Here is a 27,430-nt window from a genome sequence, read left to right on the forward strand (position 1 = left end):
ATAAATCACAGCTGAAGCTTGGAAGGAAGCGCAGATCATAACTGATCTCAGAGCTGTGAAAGCAGGGCCAGTGGCAGCTTGCCTCGCTGTCTAGGTTTCCCTTAGTTTACTGTCAAAGACATGAATGTTATCTACAATGGGCATGCACAAACCACCAGAAAACAAGTTGGCGGCCTCTCAAGTCACCCTGCTCCAATCAGTGTTAAGGTGAGACAGCCACGCCCTCAGAGACATTTTGCTATGAGATTGAACAGACTGAAATAAGCGTAGCTTTCAGGGACAAAAAACGATTGAACAGATGCACATATTAAATGAGATGAGAGTTTTTAATTTATGGTTTGTCCTGAGGAAATGTTACTGTGAGGCATACCAACCAAATGGCCAGTGAGTGTAAGAGGCTGACTTGTGATTTCTGCACTAAGTGGAAAACCAACCAAACGGCAAAAAAAAAAATGTTATAAGGAAAAACTTTTTCGTACTTATTTTATAAACCAACACTTTTTTTGTAAAACGGTTTGTAAAAAGTTTTCTTCTTGAAAACCAGAAATGAGGTAGCATGAAATTAAAAAATTCAAGTGTAATTATATGAGTATGTATGTAAGTGGAGCTGTAGAAACTTAGAATCTGTACTGTTTAGAAAACTTTCATCTGCAAACTCTACCAGGTAAATGCCACCAACAATTTTATGTCAATATCAAATCGATGCATGCATTCACATTTTTTTTTCTATATATTTTGACTAAATTAGTTTTTCAAACCTTAGGATTTCTGTTTTAATCCTCTGCAAATACGTTAAACATAACAATATAACAGAATTACACAACACAGACCATATTTTCATTACTGGGGTTTATTAGAATGACACTAATAAAATTAACACAAACATGAAAAAGGTTGGTTCAAACCTTTGTGTACAGCAGTTGCCAATTAAAAAAAAAATCAGAGACTTATGAACACTATAGTAAAATATGTTTTGACTGAGTTGTGATGTAGACAGTTTATTCACATTTGTTGAAACCATGTGCACTGTGGAGGAGCAGAATGAGCACATGAGAACAGAAAGGACCTCCAGCAGGCCACTAGTGTGAATGTCTCTGACCAAAGATTAAGAAACAGACTTCATGAAGGTGGCTGGGGCCTGACATCCTCCAGTGGGCCCTGTGCGTATTGCCTGGCACCTTTTAGCATTTGCCATAGAATACCAGAATTGTCACTAGCCTTGTGCTTTTCAGTGATGAGAGCAGGTACACACATTAAAGGGTAAATGGTAAACTGACCGGTTCTTATATAGCATTTCGCACAAGCACTTTTTTTCTATGCTCTTTCTATTTAACATTCACACGCATTCATACTCTGATGGAGAGCAATTTGGTGTTCGTATCTTGCCCAAGGCTGCCCAGCCAAAGATATTTGGCACACAGACTGGAGCAGACAGGGATCGAAACACCAACCTTCCGGTTAGTAGGTGACCTGCTACAGCCACCCCAGTGTAATAGATTACCTGGTCCATGATTAAACATATCCAGATTTTTTTTCATTGAGATCACAGACACTGTGACACCGACTTTTGCTAATTCTTTCTTCCACACACACTTTTATTACAAAATGATATGAAGAAGAAAATCTTCACACACACAATAGAAAATATGTTGTTCTGCTCTAGAAAATCTGTCACATTTGATTGTTTATTTAACTCAACATGGAAGCTGTGTTTTTACCCAAACAGATGACTGACTCGTGACTGCAAAGCAGTATAAAAATTGTTTCCCATATATTATTGAAAAAGTGAACTCAAGCCATTTCAGTTCACAGGGGCGGGCCACATTTCACTCCATCCACACTTCTGCCCAGCCGGCTCTCTGCCATCTGGCTGTGATAGACCCGTGGGTCCACAGTGGATGGGCTAATGGTCGGGGAACCCTGGCATGGGAAAGGGCCTGGCAAAGGCTTCAACACGGTGGCGCAGATCTGCGATGCGAGCCACCGTTTCTGGGTCCTGAAGAAGGAAGTTCTTGAAGTCTTGGAGCTTTCCTGCAAACAACAACAGAAAAGAGAAATGCTCAGATGTTTATTCTTAGCTTCCTCTGTTTCACTACCACTGGGCATTTTATCTTCTCTCATGCAGCAATTTTAAAGACCGTACACTATATTTTATTTTATAAATTCATTAATGCTATTACAGTTAATAATGAACAGTTTCAAACTGTGCTTTGGAAAAAAGAATTTAAACATGGTTTAGGCATCCACTGAGCTACAGATTAATCTGCCTCCCTCCTCACAGCAGGCTCACCTGTCTTTTTCTTGACATCCAAGGCAATCTTGAAACCCTCATCCATGAACTCCACAACTTGCACAAAGTCGGCTTCTTTGAACTGTCTCGAGGTCAGGGCTGGAGCACCTGACAGAGAAGAACACATCACTCAGCTTGAAATACACTTCCCATTGTTCTTTTCCAGTTTTAAGTTTTTTTTAATTCCTGTTCTTGCTTTTTTCCCCCTAATTTTGCCATATAGTTTTTAAAAGATAGTATAGACTTGGAGCTTCTTAAAAGGTCAGTAATTAATCTATACAGACTCAACTACACAAATACTAATGGCTGCCACGGTGCAGGACAAAAGAGAAAGTAATAAGTGCAGTGCATTGGATTACAGGTAAGAAATATTGCCTTAAGATAAAGCTAAAAATGAGGGAGTGTAGATGAGAAGCTCTTGAACTTCCTGGAAGATGATTAAAAAGCCAAACAAGTTTAATTAATCATGAACAGCTCAGTGCTTGTGGCTTAATTTGTGGCTGACTAATTTCCATATGCAGAACTACATTTTTAAAAAAGCAACACAGATTAATTGAAGAAGGTGGTGAATGTAAAATAAATCTGACAAAAAAAACTTTATAACACCGCTGAACAACTGATCGGTTTCTTTTTAACGTTCAAAATTAACATACAGGGAAGTGCATGGTATCACAACACCCCTGGTGTGTGTTCGGCCAAACACAGTGTGATGTGAAGCTACGTCTTACCTACTCTGAGGCCACCAGGCGTCAGGGTGCTCTTGTCTCCAGGGCAGGCATTCTTATTGGTGGAGATTGACGCAAGCTCAAGTAACCTCTCAGTCCGAGTCCCGTCAACACCCCTGGGCCGCAGGTCCACGATGACCAGGTGGGTGTCGGTCCCACCTGGAATTTTTAAGGAGGAAAGAAGGATGTTGTTTTGTAGACACACGAACGTCGCTGTGAAGCATTTGATCACACCACCTTGTCACACCAATGTATGAAATACAGATATTAGATTTAGCTTAAGAAGGAGTACTGCTTGACATTTTCTCCTCTTTTATGTGCTTATCTGATTCATGCTATTTATACATTTCCCAACACTGAAACCAAAAAAGCCAAATTAGATTTTGTTCATTTAATAAGATTTAAGTGTGAAGGAGACAAATAGATCAGTTATTTGGATCCCCATTAGCTTCCACAAGAGTAAATGCACATGTTCCTGGAATACAGGCCGTCAAAATGCACTTTTTTAAGCAGGACACGTAAAAGTCTAACCAATAATAGTGACAACCACCAAAGGCATTATAATAAACCAAAAAAACCCACAATAATCCGAGCTGCTGGATGACTGTGTGAGGCAGTTTGCTCTGAGAAGTCTCTGAAAATATCTATTTTTTTGTTTTCCTTTTGTTTTCTTTCTTTTTTTTAAGTGAGGACTCACTAAATTGCTGTTATTTAGGGAATGAGTGGATAATTATGTGTTCAGAGTATCAATGGATGTACCTGATAAGGTTGCTTTCTTTAAAAACATGGATAAGTCATTACACAACCTGTCAGCTAGTTTACCTTGCCTGGGCTGCAGGATTTGCTCGTTAGTTCACAAATTTGTTGGTTATGGACAAGAAGACTTTTATACTGATGCTTTTTTATCTTGGTGCTCCTTACATCAACTATACAAAGGCAGCTCTCCACAGCACTTCATTTAATAGTCAAACATTATGAAAATCTATCAGAGTAGCCCATGTGCAACTGTGTGTAATTCTACTACTCTGGAATTATCATTTACAAGTTCATAATGTACAGAGTTCAATTTTCAAGATGGCTGACCATTAAAATAGAGAACTCTACAACATAAATCTCAAAAATCACCCCCAAAGAGAATGACAGTGAGTAGATTAATGGGATAGAGTAAATCACAGGCCAAGCGTGTTCTGGACTGTGTTTCCTTTTTTTTTTTGGTTGTTTGTTTTCTTAAGCACACATTATGTCTGAAGAATACTGCTAATTAGACAACATTTAGGAACTGACAGCATTATTTATAACCTGTGGCGTAACAAGAACATTTTAGGCCTCTTCCCACTTTGCTAATGACGCTCTCCATTAGCTGAGACTATGGAAGGTAGTTGATTGATTGATTGATTGATTGATTGATTGATTGATTGATTGATTGATTGATCATACTTTATTCATCCCGAGGGAAATTGGGTTAAGGCTGCCAGCCGTGCCAGCGCCGTCTTACCCTCCGACCATACATACATTACACAAACATCACAGGTCAGAGAGGTATAACATGGAAAAAGCACAACATGAGGAAAGATAAGGAGAAAAAAATAACTCCTCCCCAGACTGAGCTCCAATAGGGAGATCAGTTTGAGAACAGAAAAAAACCACCTCTGCACATAGCACATGAAAAAACTCTTAATACACCAAAGAAACACATGACAAGCAACAGGGATGGGTAAAGGGTGAGAGTCAGCCAGTGTAGACAGTACATCCAGGCCTGCAGCCTATGCGCTGGTCTGCTTGATCCACCGTCAGCATCGGAAGGGCATAAGCGTCGAAGGCGTTTGGAGGGGGAGAGGGGATGTACAGTGTAACTCCTAGTAATTAGATTGTATGAACTTATTCTAGCTTTGTACTGAGAAAATGCACTGATGATGTAAACTAATTAAATTCCACTTCCAGTTTACAGAGATTTTAAGAGTCATCCAAACGTTATAAGATAAGATATTATTAGTCTCTGTGATAGTTTGTCACCTGAAGGGAACTTAATCAGGAAAGTCAGACAGGAATTGTCTTTAGCAGTTAAAACTAAGTCAACCTAAATTTGTACAGGCTTTGTAAAAGCACTGAATATGTGTTTTACTGGTACAGTCTTCCACTCTTTCCAGTTATTTGGCTAAAACATTTACTAAGGGATTAAAGAAAGGTGTATGTACACACTGCAGAGTAAGCACAGGACAAGTCTGTATTTTTTAGAGTATCAATTGAAGGCTATACATCAAAAAACAGCTGAGGCCAGCGTATTGGATTCAGTACAAGATTCAAGCATTTGCTCACAACCGCAAAGTGACCACTTTCATCTGATTTTATTTTCTTGACTGACAAGGCAGGCACAGCGACATTAGCCTATTTGCACATCATGAATTTAAATGGATTTGTGCTTTTTTTCTTGCTGTGTAATTTGCATTTTGTTACAGGACATTTTATGTGGATTTTCAGTGTTAAATGCTCTGTGCCGAGTTTGTGACTTGGAAAATAAAGAAGTGAGTAAATGCACACTAGATTACCTGATACCAGGGTGTAGCCTTTGCTGAGAAGAGCTGCAGCCATAGCCTTGGCATTCTTTAGCACCTGGTCAATATACTCCTTAAACAGGGGAGACTGTGCCTGGACACACAGAACCAAAAGCGTACAGTAAGTTTATCATTTGGCTGTCAAAAATAGATACAGACATCAAGAAACTGTATGATGTAACTGCATCATGTCTAAAGTTTTATTAACTCAAACTAATGTTATATGCATCTTGTGACAGAACAGATTACTCCCCCTCTGCTGACTGAAGTTTATGCAACATGTTCTGTTGTGCAGACCTGTCTGAGCGCCACTGCTACACCACCAATGGCATGGTTATGAGGTCCACCCTGCAGTGAGGGGAAGACGGAAAAGTTGACCCTGTCCTCGAGGTCGTACATGATTTCCTTTCCCTTTTTGTCAACTGAGCGAACACCCTTCCGATAGAAGATGACACCAGCCCTGGACAGAACAGAATCTTTTACTGATGAAGCACTTTTACTATTCTCTAAAAACCAAACCAGGTTTGCTTCTCAGTAATTTAATTTTTGTTCCCACCCGTGTCTCTTACAGTTTGACCTTACCTTGCTCCACGGAGGGACTTGTGCGTGGTGGAGGTTACCAGGTCAGCATGTTCAAAGGGCGAGGGGATGGCTTTGGCTGCCACCAGGCCACTAATATGAGCCATGTCAGCAAGCAGGTAGGCATTGATGTTGGTGCACAGCTGGAAGAAAAAGAGGCAGGATGAGGGAGCAGTTATAAAATTAAGACAAACATGTATACACATGTGGCAGGAAAGTTCCAGTTTTTTCAATACAAGATCAATATGACAAAGACCAAAGAATTGATTGTGGACTTTATGAGGATCAGGAAACATGTGACCCCTGTTTCAATACTGGAGGTCGATGTGGACATTGTGGAGGACTATAAATACCTGGGAGTACACACTGACAATAAACTGGACTGGGTTAAAAACACCACTGCACTCTATAAGAAGGGCCAGAGTCGTCTCTATTTTCTGAGGCGGCTGAGGTCTTTTAAGATCTGTCAGAAATGCTCAGAATTTTCTATGAGTCTGTTGTGGCCGCTGCCATCCTCTATGCTGTTGCATGGTGGGGCAGCAGGTTGAGGGTCGCAGATGCCAACAAATTCAATAAACTGATCTGAAAGGACAATAATGTTGTGGGGATGGAGCTGGACTCCCTTAAGGTGGTGTCAGAGAGCTGAATTTTGTCGAAAGTAAGGACAATGCTGGGCAATACCTCCCACCCACTCCTCTGTGCTGACCAGTCACAGGAGCAGTGTTACGTGAGAGACTAAGATCACCCAAATGCACCACTGAAAGTCTCACTGTACAACTCCTCCATCTAATACACAGTACACAGTGCAATAGTTACACCCTTAATATTTGCACATCCTCTACTGTGAAAAAAACAAAAATAACAAAGTTTTACCTAATGTTTCACCTACTAACCGACAGAGGATGTGGTTCGATCCCAGGTCTGCTCCAGGTGGGCAAGATACTAACCCCCATGTTGCTCTCCGATCGGGGTATGAATACTCCATTGGAGTATGAATGCGTGTGTGAATGTTATAAAGGAAGCACTTAGTAACCGCTTAGAAAAAGTGCTTGTGTGAATGGGTGTGAATGAACAAGTTGTGTAAAGTGCTTTGAGTGCTCAGATAGAGTAGAAAAGCGCTAAGGACTAAATGGCCTGTATTTGTATAGCGCTTTCCTAGTCCCTAAGGACCCCAAAGCGCTTTACACAACCAGTCATCCACCCATTCACACACTGGTGATGGCAAGCTACATTGTAGCCTCTGTCAGTGCGCCACCCTGGGGCGCCGGACACTGGCACCACCGAGCCCTCTGACCACCACCAGAAGGCAACGGGTGAAGTGTCTTGCCCAAGGACACAATGACCGAGACTGTCTAAGCCGGGGCTCGAACCGGCAACCTTCCGATTACAAGGCAAACTCCCAACTCTTGAGCCACGATCACCCCATCGACTAGTTCATTTAGATACAGCCACTTAAAATAGCATCCTCACTGCTGACATAGAGCTGGGCGATAAAACGATAACGATATGTATTGCGAAATAACTTTTTCTCGATAGAAAAATTAAACTATTGCGATAAGCCTCATCTCTCTTCTCCTCTTAAAAAAAAAAAAAAAGAACAGCCAATCCAAATTAAGTAGCGCAGAGCCGAACCAATCACAGCCGCAGCGTCACGTCACGTGACTTGTTACGTACAGCACAAGCGCCAAGGCGAACATGTGTATTTGTTTTTGCAGCCGTGCAGCCCGGGTAATGAAGGAAATGAGTTTGCCGACTAGAGAAAAATCAACCGAGAGCGTGAGCGAAGGTTACCGAAGAAAAAACCGATGATGGTTCCAATGCCGGAGAGCTTGTCGAACGGAAGGGCCACAGAAGTTCTGTAGTGTGAAGGTATTTCGGCTATTTCAAGTCTGACAAAAACAGAGTAGCGCGGCGCACTGTAAATTGTGCGAAAGCAAGTCTGGAAATACAATAAAGCGGTGCATGCTCAATCTCTGACTGAAAGCGCTAATTCGTCATTCAGCTTTTGTCAGACTAAAGTCACTGTTGAAACTGTTTGAAAAGCTAAGCTATACAACACGGAGAGGTTGAGAATTTCCTTTTAGTTCTCAGTTTATTTGATATTGACAAAAGTTAGTCAATTTTGTCTGTTCTTCTGTAAAACGACCTAAGATTTATTTTTAGAATTAATATTTTGTTTCTAAGTGGAATTGACAATTTAGTGGTCTGTTTTGTTTGTTCTATTTTGAAAGCGTAAAGCGCTTTAGCGGCTGCCTTTTTGTGTAGTTTGCAATATTTGCCTTTATTTATCTGAAACTGAAGTCTCATGTTCCTTAAGTACATCTGCCCTGTTGAACTTATTATGGGAAATAAATATTTTAATTAAAACAAGCTGCTAATTATTTCACATTTTACTTGTGAGCAACGGCACATTTAAATCTTACAAATATAGTTATTTGGCTTATATCATGATATATATCGTTATTGCCTGAAATGAAAAAAACATATCGTGATATGAAAAAATCTTATATCGCCCAGCTCTATGCTGACATGACCATGATGGATACCTAGTGGATTCCTGACCAACTGATCCGTGACTGTAATGATATCCCCCGCTGCCAGGAATGTTAACGCCCCCAAGAAGCATTTATGAAAACCAGTGGTAATGTCTTGTGCATCCACCAGGGGGTGCAGTTCTAATTGAAGTTGATTCATTGCAGCTTTCTACACATACAACCATGCATGTTTTCGCATTGATCGGAGTTTCTATAAATATAACAACAGAGGTTGTGCACACTGAACTGATGCTTGCATTCTATAGTTATTGCTGAATGATGTTTCTGAACTTGAAAGCATGGCACTGCAATGTTTTTTAAATTCAAAAATGAAACTCGAAATTTAAACGCAAATTGATTATAGGTTGGTCCTGTCAGAGAAGAGTGTATTTTAGATGTGATATCAAAGGACCATGAGAGCACCATGATAGCAAAAACAATGTATGTGGCACTATGAAATATGACAGAAATATGTTGGGCTCTGTTCAAAAGTTTTAGGTCTCAGTGAAACACTTCTGTACTGCAGGAGAGGGAACCAAAGCTTTGGTACTGCCCTTGCATCTACTGCACATTTAGAGGCAATCTGCGCATGCCAAATACTGTATGCATTGGCTTTGGAAATAAACAAACATTCATTGTGGTAACGATCACAGTTACGCACGGTTGCTTTGGCACTGGTCAAAGCAAAAAGTTGGCTGCCGTTAATACTTGTACCTCACATGTGTCTGACCCCTTTTATAATACTGCACTGTGAAATGGACACTCCAAATGCAACAACAGATACAGTGCTGGTCCCCCAAATAGTTTCCAACCTTTCAGTTACTAAATCAATGTAATATTCAATTTTAAATTTAAACAAGCTCCGACTGTGTCTTGATGCATGCCCAGTCATCCAGGTAAGTAAATCCCAAAAAGTTGATTCTGTTCATCTGGATGTAGCGTTTGCAGTGAGAGAAACAGTCATCACTCATCCAAGAAGTCATTTGGATGAGTGATGAGGTATAACAGAAACAACAAAAACTGAATATGAAGTAGGAAAACCTTAAATTTATGGAATTCACATAGTAGTATATGTCCCGTTTTTGGGAAGGCACCATGAGATTGCTTTGTTTGTTCATATTCCCAAAGACCCAGCCCAAACAGCTGATAAGTTACACACCCACACACATCTATCAAGTTAAAACTGGTCCAATAATTTAGCTTGAAGCAATGTTCAAAGACAGGACATAAAATAAAGAGCAGCCAATGTCCCATGAACAACTTTGAAACACCATCATAAAGCATGCAGAGCACTTAAAAAAAAAGAAGAAAAACTAGGTGAAAATCTGACCTGTCTTATGCAAAATTTAGAGAAATTATGGGGCACTCAAGACTCTTGCACAATATAAAAGTTTAAAGACTAAATCAAAATATTACATTTCAACCTAACAAAAAAATGAAGGACATGCTCAAAATTCAAACCGAGGTCTGAAGAAGTAACGACTCAGCAAACAATAGGCTAAATGAAAAATAAAGTTCTACCAGTCTCAGAAATAACCTTCACATCTGGTTCTATGAAGAAGCTGGTGTGCAAGAATATTATTTTTCTGTATTTAATTTTCTTTTTAATTTGATCTATTTATTAGATTAGATTGAAATGAATGAATGAAGAACTGTTTACTGAAAATAGTTTTGGCGATTTGCTGTGTAAAATGTCTGAATGGTTGAACTGACTGTAAGGTTTGATCCATGTATTTTACATTTTCAAAATTGAACTTTGAGATTTTATACTTTAATGGGTGAAATGTTTACAACGAAAGCTAACAAAAAAATGTTTTATTTATATAGCCCCAAATTAAACCAGCGGCCTTAATGCACGCAAATCTATTTAATACTTCAATTTTTTGTCTCCATTTATTTATTTATACTATTTGTGTTTTATCTGTTCTAGTTCTATTGTACATATTAACTGGCATCTGTGTGTGGACAGCAGAGAAAGAATTTCATTGTGCAGAGAAATGCTTACTTTGTACACATGACAATAAACGCTTTGAATCTTGAATGTTTATATTATTAGGCAAAGAGCCTAAATTAATATTGAGAAAATCATCTATAGCTAACTATCCAAGTCATTGTTTAAGACAATTTCCTTAGGGATTAATAAAGTATTCTGAATCGGATTCAGTTCCCTGTGCTTTAAAAGGCTTTAAATTACAATCATTGAGCCTCCAGGATTAGTCCGAAAACTATGAGGTGAAAATACATTCTCTTTTCCTGCATTAGATTTGCAGTGTAAGGTTTTTGGCCTTTCTTAGACACCGTCCCCTACTTTAAGGTGACACAGTACTGAGTTCAGAAAAAAAGTTCAAAAGAGAGCCAGAGCTATGATGTCCCATCTGGACAAGCCTCTGTTCCACTAGCTTCTGTTACTCAGCGCAATCTTACTTAGCATTTCTTTCACGGGCCTTTTTTGGGGGGGATGGGTCTTCCTGTGGTTTACTTTTTATGTTTTGGAACAAATCAGTGCTCACCATGTTTAAAAATTGTAAACACTTATGATTTGCTCTTATGATAAGCTCACTGCAGCTCTTTTCCTTTAATATTTTTAAGTTCCTACTGATCTCTGCCATCTGTAAAGTTCTCTGCTCACAGTGCTCAGTTGGACTTTACTGCAGACATATTAAATATGACCCCTAAACTCACCGTGGACTCTGCCAGGCGGTTACGTCTTTTCCAAAAATAAGTGATTTAATGAAGACAGCCAAGCCCTGATGAAGCTCAAACTTAGCACTTCAGCTTTAGTGAGTTTTTGACACTGCTCAAATATCGATAAATTACATTGTGTATGCATATAAAATGTTTTTCAGATACAATGTCTTGGCACTACATTTACATTTACCCCCCCCACGGTTAAGATTTGAGGACTAACTCCATCTGTTAACGGTACCCATGTTCTCTAAGGAAAGACATTTCAAATGAGAGCTGGTGTAATTACATTCTTCAGCAGTCTTCAGAGGCCTGAAATATTATAACGCAATTCAATAAATCCTTGCTGTCTCTTGCCAGCATTTATTGAAAAAGCACAAACAATAAATAGCTCGCTAACATGCAAATGACTCGCTGGCGAATGATCAGAGCAGTAAACAATCTTTTTAGTGCTCCAATTAATATGCATTATCGTGACAATCTCTCTTCCTCTCATATCTGAACTGGATCTGCACGTTTATTAGATTAAAAGGAAAGAGGGTAAAGAACACAAGAGGGTGAAGCGCAGCAGTTGATGAATACCAATAGTAAAAGAAAAAAAAACACACAAAAAATGAACAACTCTACAATCTAGGTAGCTCACCCCCGCCTAAAAATGTGAAGTCTGCCTAACAGATTCTGCCATAAAACAGAGAACAGTTGCACAGAGACATGCCAGGGGGAAAATATGGCCCCTCTTCAGGCCTAGTGGCAAAGTAGTTATGGTGCTTAATAAAAACACAGCTCTGTAATGGTGGGACACTCCATCTGATGGTACTAGCTAAAGTGGAGCTCTGCAACAAAGGGAAACAGTCATGGAGTGAATGAAGTGAATCAGCGGGTGGGTATAACAAAACAGATAAAGGGGCCTCTTGTGCACCGTCAAAGAGAACAGTGAAGTGTGTGGTTAAAAGTTGCTACTGAGTACTTGTGACTCAGTGTGAGTTGAGTAGTCAACAGAAGAAGAAAGCAGCTGTGTGTAAAGTGTGTAATGACCCTGAAATGAGTTTGTGTTTGGAAAATGCTGAAGCTTCAAAGTGAATGCTCTTTATTTAGAGCAGACGAGTCTCCATTTCTGTCGGACGAAATTAGCAAAGACACGGTTTGAAGTAATGCTGGCGAGATCTGACCTGTCGGTATGGGAAGCTGGTGTGTTCGGCATTACAATGCAAAGAACGGAAAAAGACGGGGTGAACAAGGGGTGAGCTGTGAATGCAGAGAGTTCTCTGTGCACCTTCTTGATGCGGGCATAGTCAATGAGCCGGGCATAGGCACTGGTGCCAGCGATGATGAGCTTGGGCCGGAACAGCTTGGCCGTCATCTCCATCTGGTCGTAGTCTATAAGTCCTGTTGCAATCTGCAGAAAGGGAGACAGATTGAGGAAACAGAGAAGATGAAGGAAGAGTGTGAAAGAATAAAGAGAAAGTGGAAGAAGAATATGAGAATATTAGAGGGAATGTAAGGGTCAGGAGAAAAAAGGAATATGTAAAGATCAAAAAACTGTCAGATATCTGAGTATCAAGAGCAAACATATCTACACGGAAGAGAGATTTTTTCCATTTGAAGCTCATTTGAAGCAGCTGTATTTGAAGTACTTTGGCTACCTTAAAAGGGGAAGGAATTTATCTAAAGGAGGCATTTACACCTATCATATCATGGAAGAAGATGGAGCAATTGCAGTAATGCACCCCTACTTATCCTAATTTAACCATTCAGGGACCTGCTATGCTGGTGCAATGAACCTGAACAGATCAGGTTGGTTTCGAGACTCTCTCTGCTCCCTTTTATTAAAATGAACAATGTAAGAAACACATTAGACAATCCGTTTTTTCCAGTAAATGGAATTTGAAGTCACACGAAATGGAGCCAGGCTCACCCTGTCCAGTGACCGATATGTCTGATGCCTCATAGTGAAGTTTTGCCCCTCTAGTCCACCTTTAAGCATCAGAAAAGAGAGGCAGTGAAAGACACCAGAATGCAGCCGAAAAACAAAGTGAGGGACAAAAACAATGGTGAATAAAGCAGACAGAGACAAGAAAAAGAAGAGAGAAAAGGAGGAAGGAAAGCTTTATTTAGACAACCCGATAATCTCCCATCTCCAGAGCACATCTATGGATGCCCGCTCACTCCATCAACCTGCTCATTGTGAAGACAGAGCCAGTAGTGCTGGCCAGCTTGTCGATTTCCCATTATCTTTCTCACAGAGGGGTCCTGCTTGCCCATACATCAGCAGGTCTGGACACACAGACTCTCATGACCATCCATCAGCCGCTACCAATACTGCCACGCAACTATGACCCCAGAAATAAAATATTCTACACTAAATATACAGTTGAGTGATCATAACTTTATGTTAATTTAAAAAAAATCACTTGTTAAATCTGATGCAACCTAACTTAACAGATGCTGGTGCTGGTGGAAAATACTTTGAATGTGATACAAGTATAGCAGTAAGACTACATGGTCGCTGTATATTGACTATAAACTTGTGAATTGCCCTGTGTCAGCAAACAGCTGCCAGCAAGTGTCTGTTGCGTTTAAGTTTTGTGAAGTTAGACACTAAATCCCTACCCACACTGCCTCATGTCTTCCCTCTGGGGGCAGGGAAACAAACAGGATTTTCTTAAAGGCTATTAGTGTCTTTACATTTCTTGCTCTTGTTTTGTGTTTCTTTCAATGAATAAGTTAATAATTTTAAACAAAAAGAGTAACACTGAAAGAACAAGACATGTAAAAAGATTCAAATATAGTTTAGTTATTCCAGGTGTTATTTGATGAACATTTGATGAACACAAGCTGACCAACACTGTCGGCATAACTGCCAATATTATGACAGCAATATAAGACATGGCTTATTGCTCAGTGTACATTTACTGTAATGTAGCAGTAGTCATTATTACAGTATTATTTTAAGTTTAAATTCTATTATAAAAAGAACTCCTAGCAAAAGAGCTGTGTGTGTTTCGGCTTTGTGCAATGTGTTTCAGAAAATACAGTTTGCAAGGACAGCACTGAACCTGTTATAAACATCTTACTCTAACATACTGAAAGCTTGACTGTCTTAACATTTGCTGGCTTATTGGCTTTTGGAAGACTTCTCACACTGACATTGGTAAGACATCAAAAATACATCAGTATATCTCCCAGTTTTCATACTCTACCCCCCAAAAGCTAATCGTTCTATACTGGTATAAATAGTAGGGCTGTGCGATATGACCAAAATCTCATATCCCAATATGAAATTTCTTATCCCGATAACGATATATATCGCAAAATAGAGCATTGTCTGTAAATTCAGTGAATCCCAGGCAACTAGACTTGTGTGAAGTGTTTTCAGCTGGGCGTCGTGTACCTGGAGTCGAGTGTTTTGACTGATGCATTAAACTATAAATTTTTAGACATAATTTGTAATGGCTGTCATTTTCTTTGTATTTATTACATAGTGTGCTGTGGGGAAAAGCCTGTCCTAACGTTTGAGTCTAAGGTTTATTTTGAGCACCTGATGGCTCTTTTTTGCTTCTCATCTGTAAACTCTCTCCATACTCTTTCACTCGATTCTTGCGTAGGTGGTTGAAGAGGTTTGCCTGCTCCGTGTCAGACTTTTCATAACCAAACCATGTCCATGCTACAGAGGTGGACCCTCGTTTAGGAATAAGGTCCTCGATTTGTTTTGACTGGTCCTTCTGTTTGGAGCTACCTGGTTCTGCCTAATCTTCACTGGCCATGATGGTATTCTCTGTGCCTGCATCCACGTGGTGACTGTAAGCGCCATTTATAGTTACCTTATGGTTTTATTTCAGGTAATTTGTTTGACGCATATTCTGAAATTTGATGTTTGAGAATAATGTATATCATTTCAGTGTATTTTGAAAAGTCTCAACAGGATCTTGAGCTTTATTGTGAAAGGTTTATGTAGAAAATAAAAAAGCGGACGGCGGAGCCACACTATGATTTTACTGTTGTTGTTGCTAATGAAAGTACGCGTAAAAACAGTCGCTTGTCCGTCCATAGTGTGGTTATTTTAAATAGCCACTACAGTGACCATCAAAATGATGAATAAATATTGCCGTAAACAGCTTATTTTGCGACACCACAAAACAAACGATAGCGTAATATGAAACGATGTTATCACATCGCCATTCAATATGTATCATCCTGTCGAAGAGCCCTAATAAATAGGTGTCAGTAGATATCAGAAGGCTTTTCTACTTACATTCAGCTTGTAAGGCATTGTCTCAAAATAGATGGAGGTTGCAGAGATTCTTTTCACATCAGACATGTAGCCGTGAGACAGACTGGAGTGAGAAAAAACAATATATACATAAAGAATAAAACATGGAAGCTCAAAGACTCTGTTAACCTTTTCACAAAATTTTATTCAATATGAATATCAAATTTGTAGGAAACTAAAAAAGGGAAGTGACACACTACAGTTGACCAACAACTTGGGTGGCTTTAAAAGTGTGTGGATGAAGAAAAAACAGGACCAACAATGAAAATAAAGCAACAGTGAATACTAACTGTCCACCATCAGATATGTCCAGGCCCATGATACGATCGTGGGGATTGAGTACAGCGGTGTAAGTGGCAAAGTTGGCAGGAGAGCCAGAGTACGGTTCGACGTTGACGCCCCACTGAGCTGGATCCAGGTCAAAGGTCTCCAGAGCTCGCTTCTGACAGAGCAGCTCAATTTGGTCAACCACTCCTCCTCCATCATGAGACCTGTAATGGAAAATTTGTTTCAATTCATCTAATGTCCATGTACTATTGGTATGTCATTGTGACTTCCTTGTACAAAGACGAGTGCTTGAGGATGGGAAAAGAACTAAGTGCAAGCTGTGTTCATATGCATGACATGCTTTATCTGTATTCACTATCTGGTTGGTCCCTTAAACCAGAGATGGTTCATTTTTGGCCAGCAGAACAATGCCATGAACGCAACGGACAAGCCAGTGTGGTGAACTGCTGTTAACTGCATTCCATGCAAATACAAAATGAAATTATCATTCATCAGATTAGCTATACCAGTCTGTTCAGTCTTTTAAATCTATTTTTGTTACAGCCAGCCCCTGATGGGAACTGCCTATATAGCAAACAGCAACTGCCAGCTACTTGCTATCTATTTGTCTGTTGCTTGGGATTGAGCAGGTAGAACATATGGTAAAAACCAACACTATGACAGGTATACATTATGGAAAAGAAATGTTCTCCATAGTCTAGAGTCATCAGTACAAGCAAACCCTCTAAGTAAAGCACTAATTTTGCATTGTCATTTGGTACATCGCTGTAAAACTGCCCCTTTAACATATGCTCACACATTTTCCACAAACAGTAATTTTAGTCAAGAAAGATCTACACCAACCTAGACCCAAAACTTCCACAGCAGATCTGAGGCATCTCCGGTGAAAATCAAACCTTTTCAGTGGAATTACAGATGAAGGTGCAACAGATGGCTACTTTACAAACCACTCATTCAATGAGATCATCCTTTTGTTTCATTACATTAAAAGTAGGAGAAAAAAAACAACAGACGAGTGGGATGTCGGGGGGAAAAAAACAAAAATTAAAAACACAGTCAGTGGGAGAGAGATTTGTGGTAGGATTGTATTGCAGGAATCAAAGGCATCAAATGAGAAGAATTTCAAAACATGTCATCTTTCTGGTTGCTGCTGATAAATGCGACTTATCTGAAGGAAATAACAGAACTAAACTGAAAATAGAAAACATGCAACTATCAGCCCGGCACTAAATTCTTCAAATATCACCCCTCAGGAATTTTCTTTGGAAAGGCAGAGGCTGTGGATTATGTACCTGGTAAGAAATTACTATCATGGGTAAACAAGAGAACACAGTATAGATCAGTGTGTGTTTGTGCATGTCTGTAACAAATATCCTCAAGCACATAATCTTAATAGGGAAAACAAACAGAGGTGTGGCTGAATAAAAACTTACTTTATGACAGGGTTGCGTGAATATTTGTTGGTAAGACAGGAGCCGAGAACTTCCTGAGCTGCTCGGCTGCAGAAATTCTGCAATGAGAACACACACAAGCGGACGCACACTCAGATCAATGGCACGAGTAGACAGAAGGGACAAGGACAGCAAATTAAAGTCTGTTAAGTGATAGTGAGAAATCCCCCTCCGGCTAGAGGCAATCATTACAGTATTGAACCTCTGGACTTCCATAGACTAACACTCTGCACTTCACAATGATTATCCCCTTGCAGCTGGAGGATACAAGATAATGCAATAAATGTTTCTGCACATGCTGAATTACACCGGGACCGTTGAGACGCACTGAGAGACAAACAAATTTTAGTCATTATTGTTAGAGGGAAAAAAGCATACTGTTTCCTTTGTATCTTTTCAGTTTGCTCAAGATGAAATTTATTGGCTGGACTCATTGACTGATGATGTCAGTAGATGCGTTCCTTTGCCTTTTTTAAAAATCTGCAATTACTGCAATACAGTAGAGCTTGACCAAAATCTTAAAATCTGAGTGATGCAGCCCCGACTGTGTAGCATAACTGTTTTGTATATCGTCACACTGGTCAGTAACAGGATCTGACATAAAATGAACACAGACAAATATAGTCTGCCTCTCTGAATGGGGTGGTGGTCGTGGCGGTGGTGTGTTGTTATGCAAATGCTTCACCTGTGAGCCAAGAGGAGATCAAGGCAGATAACAGCTCCAGTAACAGCTTTCTACTGCATCCGTCTGTCATGCCAACTACTGCGCATATATTAGAAAGGAAACGCATTTGCTTCTTAGTGCCAGTGTGTGTGTGTGCAAAACTGTACGTCTTCTCATCGAAGGAATGTCTGTCTGAGCTGTACTGTGATGTGACTTGCAGAGTGAGCTGGGGAGGAGGCAGAATGAAGATATCAGCTTTATCTCACACTAGAGTGGTCAGGCTTTGTGTTGAGAGGGGGCTGACATACTCCACTGAACAACTACTGTGGCAAAGAAGAAACAGGAGGAGAGAGAAGGAACAGCAGAAGATAAAACCTTGTCTGCTCTTCTGAATAGTAAAATTTTTCATTTCACACCATCCAGCCTTGGAATGAAAACAAAGAGCTGCCCAAATCTTTCTGATAACTGAGGTAGTCTCGCTTACAACAAGCAGAGTTTCTTATAAGTGTTTTTACTATTAAAGAAGTCGAGTTTGAATGACTTCCAGCCTACTGTGGGCAGTTCCTCAGTGAGCGAATAATGAATTAACAGCAAGCTGGATATGAATTTATTCCTGTCAGAGATCATGACATCAGTTTATGAGTTGTATGTGTGAGACAAAAGTTCAGTTTTAGAAGCCTCAAAGGCCAATGGAAATATTTCAAACAGAACATTTAGAGGTATACAACATTAATGCAGACAGCAAGAGGATTTAAGAATAAATAATTTGGCAGAGTGTGAATTTCAAATGCTATACCCACGATCATGTGTTGGATTTGGTGTGCGCATCTATCACAAGACCTCAAAGTCTTTTCCCTCATTTTTCCAGCCAGCAGTAACGTATAAAATAACTAGAATAAATAACCCAAAGTCGGCGAATTCATTCATTAATGAGGGGATTAGTTATTCTCAGACAGTTGCACTGCTAACAGGGAGAGGCTATCAGCTCTCTGAGACACTGAATAACTGCTTACATTGACCATCTTTGCTTAAAAAAAGAAAGACAGTTGGATCAATACAAAAAAGTGGAACGAGTGTCTGACTGACTAAACCCTTTTAAAAAATAAGGTTTTTTAACAAGTGAGTCTGTCGCCTTACAACTCCATGACAACAGTTTTAAAGGACTGGGATAAATTCAATCGCCTGTTCTCAACTGAGTGTTTTAATGTGGTAATCATGGCTTATATATTTCAAATAATCATCCACTTCAATCAAAATGACGAGAGGAAACAAAACCATTTATACATTAACATAAAAGGTGTGCGCTGACGTATTCTGACTTCCAATGTAGGTTTCTATATAGATTTACTAGCATGTTGCACCGGGACAAACTGGGTTTTAGTATAAACAAAAATTCTGTTGTATTTACAAAGAGATTATAGTGTGTAAGAGATGGGAACTCAGAGATTTTTGCGACTGACCCTGCTGCATTTACATTTCTGGGTGTTCCTTTCTCAGAGAACAAACTGATTTACTAATGTTTGCCACATGCAATTTACTGCCAGTTGCACCATATTGAATGCTATTTTTTTTACATTTGATATTTAAACAAACTCATGTCTATGATTGGAAAACTAACTGAAACCATAAGCGAAATTCAGAGATTGTGCTCACATGCTATTTTGCTCCATTTAATCTGGCTCCTAGTACCTCAGATGCAATGAGCTCCAAACCACAGCGCTGCCTCTCCTTCTCATTCTGCAGCAGATTCCACATCTCGGGGTCATCCTGAGCCAGGCTCTCCTGACCCGTCCAAGGACGATCTTCATCCGTTGCACGGGTGGCAGTGTGAGACTGGTGGGCGCGTGCACTGAGACAAGCAGGGACTCGCTGGCACAGCGGCTGTGGGTGGAAGACGAGTTGGGAATATGAGGAAAGATAAAGAAAGGAAAAGGTTTGATTTAGAGTTTGTCAGCTTTACACAGATATCACAGTTACAGTAGAAATGTTTTCTAAAACTGTGTCATTGCACCAAACTGGGTCATTAGGACTAACATGAGTTGCCAGAGTGTGAGAGTGTGCTTGTGTGTGTGTGCGTGTGTGTCCATCATCCTGCAGCTAACAGATGGTTGTATTGGATTTCCAGGTAAAAATACTGTATATTTCCCACCTAATCATGTCATTCTCTTTGTAGTCTGCTGAAAGCTTATCACCTCAAAGTTAAGAAATCAATTTAGTTTGACTTGGTAACCACAGATCATGGTGCAGTTAAGTCCCTGTCATCTCCTAAAGTTGCTGAATTTTCATGGACATTTGTCAGTTTTTGGTCACCACGTTGCTGCTAGCTGTCCTATTACAAAGAACATCAATTCTCTAAACCATTTATTTGATCATTTCATATATTTAAAGTGTCATCCTAATTTGTCCTGTACAAATTAGCAGACATTTGCCTCCTTTCAACTACTGTGCTTCCCTTACACTCTAATGCAGCCTGGTATAATTAGAAGCTGGCGTGTTTTCGTGATATCAATAATCAGCATGGTTGTTCAATTATGCCTCTATCAGCACTTCTACAAACTGGGACCGACTTTTACAGCCTCAGTGTACCAGAAGGAGGCATATAGAGAACAGATTCAGCACTTCCTGCTTATCTAATCTGGACTGGGGCTGGCGAGTTCTTCCTCTGCTGCAATGCTTGATCGTGTGAGAGTGCAGACTCCATACAATTTTCACTGGCTCTTTTCTAAAGTGAATCCTGATCCCACTTTTCTTTGTTAGTATGACACACCACCGACACGGTGCTTGGACCATCAGAAAACCTCTGAATACACACAAAAAAAGGTTTGTGTTCTATTTAAGTGGATTCCCATTATAACTCTCAGTCAAAAAACAAGCACTGTGTGGGAGAGCTGTAAGGTTAAATAAAATGTTGACAGGTTGATTGCACTCAAAACAAATTGGCTCATTCTCTTCATTTAATCAGCAATATGATGATGATGACTCTGTGCTGAGATCAATCGCCCCCACTACAAACCTATAGTTATCATCTGTACAGGTGTGCTGGGGCGTGAGGGACAGCCTCCCTTTAATAGCACCATTAAAAAGCAATTAACACAATACTTAGGACTCTTTAAGGACACCCATATGAAAAACGTGTAATTATGCTTATTCCATGCAGTGTAAATTAAGTTTGGCTTTTTAATCATTTGAAATGGCTTTATAACATTTACCAGTGTAGCTTTTCACGGGTTTTAAGTTATATATTCTCATACTAAATAATCTCTACAACATAAAAAGGTCTAGCTATAGTACATCCTTCAATACACCCTTTAAAAAAATAAAATAAAATACCCTAAAGATAGTTTATCACCTTCACTGTGGTTGTCTACTCTGCTTCTTCCTCTGATCCCCAGTGTGGCAAAAGAGACAACGGTGACATGCCAGGGGAACCAACTGGCACACTAATGACTGATTTCTAATAGTCTCTACCCTGGCCTTCTGTCACCAGTAGCATTTATGATGGTGGAGAAGTCCCTCCCCAGGATCCTGGACGAGACAGGGCCTGGGAGACAGGTCGAGCTGCCTCTGAGGACACATTTCTCGCCAAAAAAATCACACGGGTCATTAAACCTTGACGGGAACTGTCCTTTGCTGTCTCTTTTTCGACTGTGGCACACCAACGCCAGGAAACGCAGTGGCAGAAAAACCCCAAACTGAGTGGCTACAGGGTTACTGAAGACTCAAAAACAGACAAGGCTGCCTCTCCTTTCTCCTCTTCACCTTCACATTCATCCTTTCCTTCCTTTCCCTGCACTATCCTGTCACCCTACGCCGCTAAGGACTCTCAACCAAGTAACACTTGTGTGGCATTTTTGTTAGTTCCTCTTGTCATCGATATGAACTTCACAGTGTCCAAATGGGAAAGCTCTGAGCTTAAACAGCCAAAAGACAGGTTACTCCCTGTTGTGTGCCTCTCTGTTTCCCTGCTTCATTTCTCAGCCTTGATCATTATGGAAGATTAATTAATAAACACAAAATAAACTGATCCAAGAGAAGCGAGAGCCAAGATACAAGCACCAAATATGTCACAGCGGGACTATTTTTAGGCGACAGATTATGCTGTCGTTTGAAGGTGAACTTGATGAAAACTCTGCTGTGAGAAAAGGGGCGGGATAGGCCGCGTCAACCTGGGTGCTGAGCACAAAATAATGGCAGAGTCACAGATGCACTACATCTGCGTGACAATGATAAGGTAATTGTTGGCATTCTGCCTTCCCTGTCAAACAACTGTGCTCAAAGTACAATTGCGAAACAGAAGAAAAGGGAAGGAAGAAAATCATTTCATTAATCCTACTTCTGTATTGTTTTTGCCCGTTTCCTGAAGCAGCTCCCGAGGAGAGTCAATTTTACAGATGACTGCTGTCCATCAGCAGCTATACCAAACAACAATCAACCCAGAAAAACACACACTAACACACACACACACACATGGGATTAGAGTGGTGAAAGTAGGTTGCAACGATTCGAGTAACTCAAATAACTCGATTATTAAAAAAAAATCCTCAACGCAAATTTTTTTGCCCTGGGTTTTCCAACGAAAAACTGATAACACAACAGCAGCAGTGAAGATGACGCTGTTGTAGTTTAATGTAGAGTCTGTCCACACACACACACACACACACACACACACACACACACACACACACACACACGTCGAAGAACAAAAAGGCGGAGCCGTTACTGAGAAGCAGAACCTGATACTGTTATCACCATTAAAAGCATTTCTGTTAAAAACCCAGGGAGGAGTCCTGCATCGAACAACCTGTTTTACAAGATCCAATATGTTGAAAAAAAGTTTTTGTAGCTGCTCCTATCCACTGCAAAAAACTGCTAGACATTATTGTCAATGTTGGTCACTAATAACCAGAGGAGTCTGCTCAGCGACAGGCTGCTTCTCCCCAAGTCTAAGACCAACAGACGTAAAAACACCTTTGTTCCCACACGCCATCAAACTGTTTAACTGTTTGCTGGAGGGTAGGCGGAGGTGAAACAGGAGGACAAAGGGGGCGGGGACAACTAAGCAGTAGTGTTTGCACGAACCAAACACTAAATAAGAACTAATCACTGTGCAGTAGACTGACAATAGTCAAAATACTGTGCAATAGACATTTGGCTGCTGCAGCTCATTAATGAGTATATTTCATTGCTTTTTATATATGCTGTATTTATGCTCATATTCATATTCTCTTTCTCAACTTCATTTTTTAATTTAATTTCTTACTATGCAAATTTCTGTTGGTGTTCTGCTTTATGGAAACTGAATTTCCCGGAGGAGCCAAAGGACTAATAAAGTTCTATCTATCTATCTATTGCAGTGGTACATGCAGCAAGCAGGGGTGAATCTAAAGGGGGGCATGGGATGTACTAGATATTTATTTCTAAGCTTTAGTAACATTATTTTACTTTTATATTGATTAAATTATATTAATATTTAAAAATATAAAAATAAAAATTGTGAGCGTGAATGGTTGTCTGTCTCTGTGTGTTGGCCCTGCGACAGACCGGCGACCTGTCCAGGGTGTACCTCGCCTCTCGCCCCATGACAGCTGGGATAGGCTCCAGCGCCCCCCGCGACCCTGGAAAGGATAAGCGGAAGCGAATGGATGGATGGATGAAAAATAAAAGCTTTTTTCACCCCGCAGGCCAGTAAAAATATACATGGGGCAGCAGAACTCACTGACCCAGTGCTGTTTGACGCTGAATAATTATAAACATGAATTATTAAAATCTACACCATCAGAACGTCTGTTTTCTGCAGCAGGAAATGTTGCAACGAAGCATAGTGCAAACCTCAGACAATGCTGATTTGCTCACTTCATTCCAGTCACAGCTTGTTCCTCTAAAGACTTAAAACCACACCTTCTCCTTTATTCACTACTACATTTAATAACTCAGACACACGCACAACCCCCCAAAATATCTATGTACATCATCTAGGAAATGCAGCACTCTCAGAACTCTTTTTTGCCTCTGACTAATGTAAGGAAGTCTTCCAAAAAGACAGAGTTAAGTTATTTTATTTGACATCTTAGTTCAGGTTGTATGTAAGCCCCATTTTAGTACATTTTAGGACATTAGTGTACTTATGATAATTTAGTTATTTATGCATTTAGGAAATATTTTATTTAAAAGATATAACTTCAGTGACAGTGTTTAGCTTTTTTATGCCACATGCTGTATGCAGTTGAATTAATAAAATTAATCTCTAAAATGGAAACCAATGAGCAGTTCATTTCCAAAAGAGCTGTCTTTTTTTTTCTTTTCTTAATATTTACTATAGCTCATTAACAAAACAGAAGTATTTCTTATTCGATCATGTAATTAACTCAGAGAATAATCGATCATCGATCACTAAATTAATCGATAGCTGCAGTCCTGGGTGAGCCTACAGAAGAACAGAACAGATATTTAAGGTAGCAGAGAAGAAGTGTCAACAGCGCAGCAGCATCTGTCAGTTTGACACAGAGTTGCCTCTTCCTCTGTCACTGACTAATAGCAGGGCTGCCCATTACAAATTGCCCTGTGATACACTCTGGATGACACTAGACTGGAAATCTAGACTAAAATCTGGATGGGGTGAGGAGGCGTAAAGGGACAGAGGCACAGTCAAGACGACTACACTCCATTCGGATCAAAGGATTGTCAGGGTGACAATCAGAGACTTAAGCGACGCTGGCAACAAAGGCAATCTTCAGGAGGCGTAGGCAGTGGAACGGCACATTTATGCTGTAATCTTTGCACTGCACTTCTTAAAGATGGTTTCCTAGTGCCTCGGACACATGCTGTGGACTGTACTGCTAACACTTTTGGGTTTGATTGATTGATTGATTGAATCTTTATTTTGAACATGTTGAAAAAGTACAACAACATAGAATTGAAAGAGACAAATAAACAAAGCAAAACAAAAGGAAAACGAGCGACCACAACTACAAATAACTTTCATGTTCAAAAAGGAGCAGGAAGAAGCATAAGCTTATTTAATCCCACCCCTTTTCCACTTTCTGCTAATCAATAGACTACAGAAATACCTCCTTGCAATTACATTATATGTGTACTTTTTTTATTTATTAATTTTTTATATATACATACATAGATATATATATATATATATATATATATATATATATATATATATATATATATATATATATATATATATATATATATATATGTTTCTATCTATCCATACATACGTATATACACATACACACATATACACATTTTCAATAAGTTCAAGGCTGGCTCATTGCCTTTCGTCCTCTGAAATCCCGCTCACGATCTCTATCAGTGTGCAATATGTTTTTGTTCAAGTCATCCTAGCTTTTAAATCTTGTGAATCATTTTTTGGACAGCTAAAAGCCACTTTGGACCTTATCAATGCAGCTAATCCTGTCCAACAACTTAATCCGATTAATGTAAATCTGTCAAAATGAAAAGCTATGCACTAGTTGTGATTCTACCAAAAGTACGAGGAGAGAATGTTGACTTTAAAATGTTTTCTTCATTTAATTCACAATAAATACAGATAAATTAAAAAAAGGTTGTCTTGCAATTGTAATAGACCTGACTAAACATATATGTTCAAACTGAGCATCAGAACGAGGCAGAAAGGTGATTTAAATGACTTTGAGCTTGGCTTGGTTGTTGGTGCCAGATGGGCTGGTCTGAGTGTTTCAGTGCTGATCCAATGGGATTTTCCCACACAAATATCTCTAGAGTTTACAAAGAATGTTTTTTTCTTAAAGTTTCTTTTGGTAAACTGATATCAGTTTCTTGGTTACATCACTGATAGGATGACCTTCCTACTGGTCGAGTTGTTAAAAGCCTTCGGCCATATCAGTAAATCTGTAGGAGGCCACATCCCTTACTGACAACTAAAGATTTTCAAGTGTTCAGCAAAGCAAACCCAAAAAGTTTAGATGTTTGAGCTACGTTTAGTTCAACATGACCTCTAGCTCTCACAAAAACCATTGGTTATAAAAAAGTTTGATGTACACGATTCAGTCTACAGTCTGTGCGAACAGCAGCACTCTCCAAAGTTTTTACAAACAGTCTTATTATTGTCTTTACACCTCACGTCTCACTTTGCAAAACCTGAACTGTTGAAAATCAAATCTGAAAATAATGTTAATTACAAAATTCAAATTCCATGACTGTCACTCACAGGTTGCTCTTTCAAAGATGTGATCATTTAAATTTGGTAAAATGTTGTGTTTTTTTTAAAGCTCCAATCTGGATTTTCCCTGTCCTTATTATACTCTGAAACAAGGTTTGATGCCAATGTGCAAATCCGGGTAACATCCTCTTATGTCTGAGGGAGACGTAATAGGAAGTAATAGGAGTGGTCCTGGTGCCTAGGAGGCAGGGGAGAAGAAATCAGACTAACCGACTAATCCAAAAGTAACTAAATATTAGGATTTAAGCACAATCTAATGGAAGATGTTTGCCTGCAAAATTACTGCATGTATTTAAGAGCCATTTGAATTGTTAAACACATTCTTCAGTAATCCAACTGTACTTTAAATGAAATGTGTTGCATTCTCACACACAATTTCGGATCATGAGTTTTCTGAATGTAACTAACATTTACAGCTAACAGCACCTGTAGTTTTGTTTCCTTGTACATTAATTGGTGAAGAATGTGATTAAGCAATCCACAGGCTGAGTTCTCACATGTCAGGTAATCCTGTCTGAGCTGACTGGCAACTCCTATCACACAATGAGGCACTCTTTGGTATTTTTTGATATTTACACTTAAAAAAATAATAATAATAAATTCACTTTTTATGCTTGTAAGCTATTGCAGTCGCTATGGCATCATCACGTGGACCCAGCTGCATTCACCTAACTTAACCGCTGGCAGCCTCAAGTTTCCATAAATGCAGTGCATAAAGAAAACAGCTAGCGGTTTATTGCTGAGCATTTCTATTTATTAAATATAAACAGTACACTTTACTTAAGCAGCAGTAAGAAACATTACCCCCAAGGGCAAAATAGCGCAGAAATATATTACAGTTACCCGTGTGAGCTGTCTCAGAGCGAAAAGCCGCATGTTTCCAGGTGTAACTAAGACCAGACGAAGAAGCAGCACATCAGCGCACACACCCCTGACAGAAACGAAGGGTTGGTTGAGAAATGGGTAGTCACTTTCGTCCTACCGAAGGGTTCGATGGGAAATGTAGGCACACTGCTGTGACGAAAACACAGAAACTAGTTGTGTGCTTACAGTGCTCATATACAGAAGTGTCCAGAGTGTGTGGTCGCACTGGAGTCCTGCTCCTAAAGCATGAAATAATTATTTACTAATAAGATAAGATAAGATAAGATAAGATAAGATAAGATAAGATAAGATG

At 39.6% G+C, this 27,430-nt stretch overlaps 1 protein-coding gene across 1 annotated transcript; it reads right to left on the minus strand.

Moving 5' to 3' along the window:
- Nucleotides 1-832: 832 nt before the first annotated feature.
- Nucleotides 833-27,181, minus strand: shmt2 (serine hydroxymethyltransferase 2 (mitochondrial)). The gene is made up of 12 exons (XM_031740435.2): nucleotides 27,097-27,181; nucleotides 19,728-19,919; nucleotides 17,357-17,433; nucleotides 15,926-16,126; nucleotides 15,618-15,699; nucleotides 12,639-12,761; nucleotides 6,150-6,289; nucleotides 5,865-6,027; nucleotides 5,562-5,661; nucleotides 3,019-3,174; nucleotides 2,291-2,398; nucleotides 833-2,031 (listed from the first exon to the last, which is right to left on the minus strand). The coding sequence occupies exons 1-12, from the start codon at nucleotides 27,127-27,129 to the stop codon at nucleotides 1,904-1,906; spliced, it is 1,503 nt and encodes a 500-aa protein (XP_031596295.1). The 5' UTR covers nucleotides 27,130-27,181; the 3' UTR covers nucleotides 833-1,903.
- Nucleotides 27,182-27,430: the final 249 nt, after the last annotated feature.

The sequence above is a fragment of the Oreochromis aureus genome, linkage group 5 (assembly GCF_013358895.1).
Source record: "Oreochromis aureus strain Israel breed Guangdong linkage group 5, ZZ_aureus, whole genome shotgun sequence".
Classification (NCBI taxonomy): domain Eukaryota; kingdom Metazoa; phylum Chordata; class Actinopteri; order Cichliformes; family Cichlidae; genus Oreochromis; species Oreochromis aureus.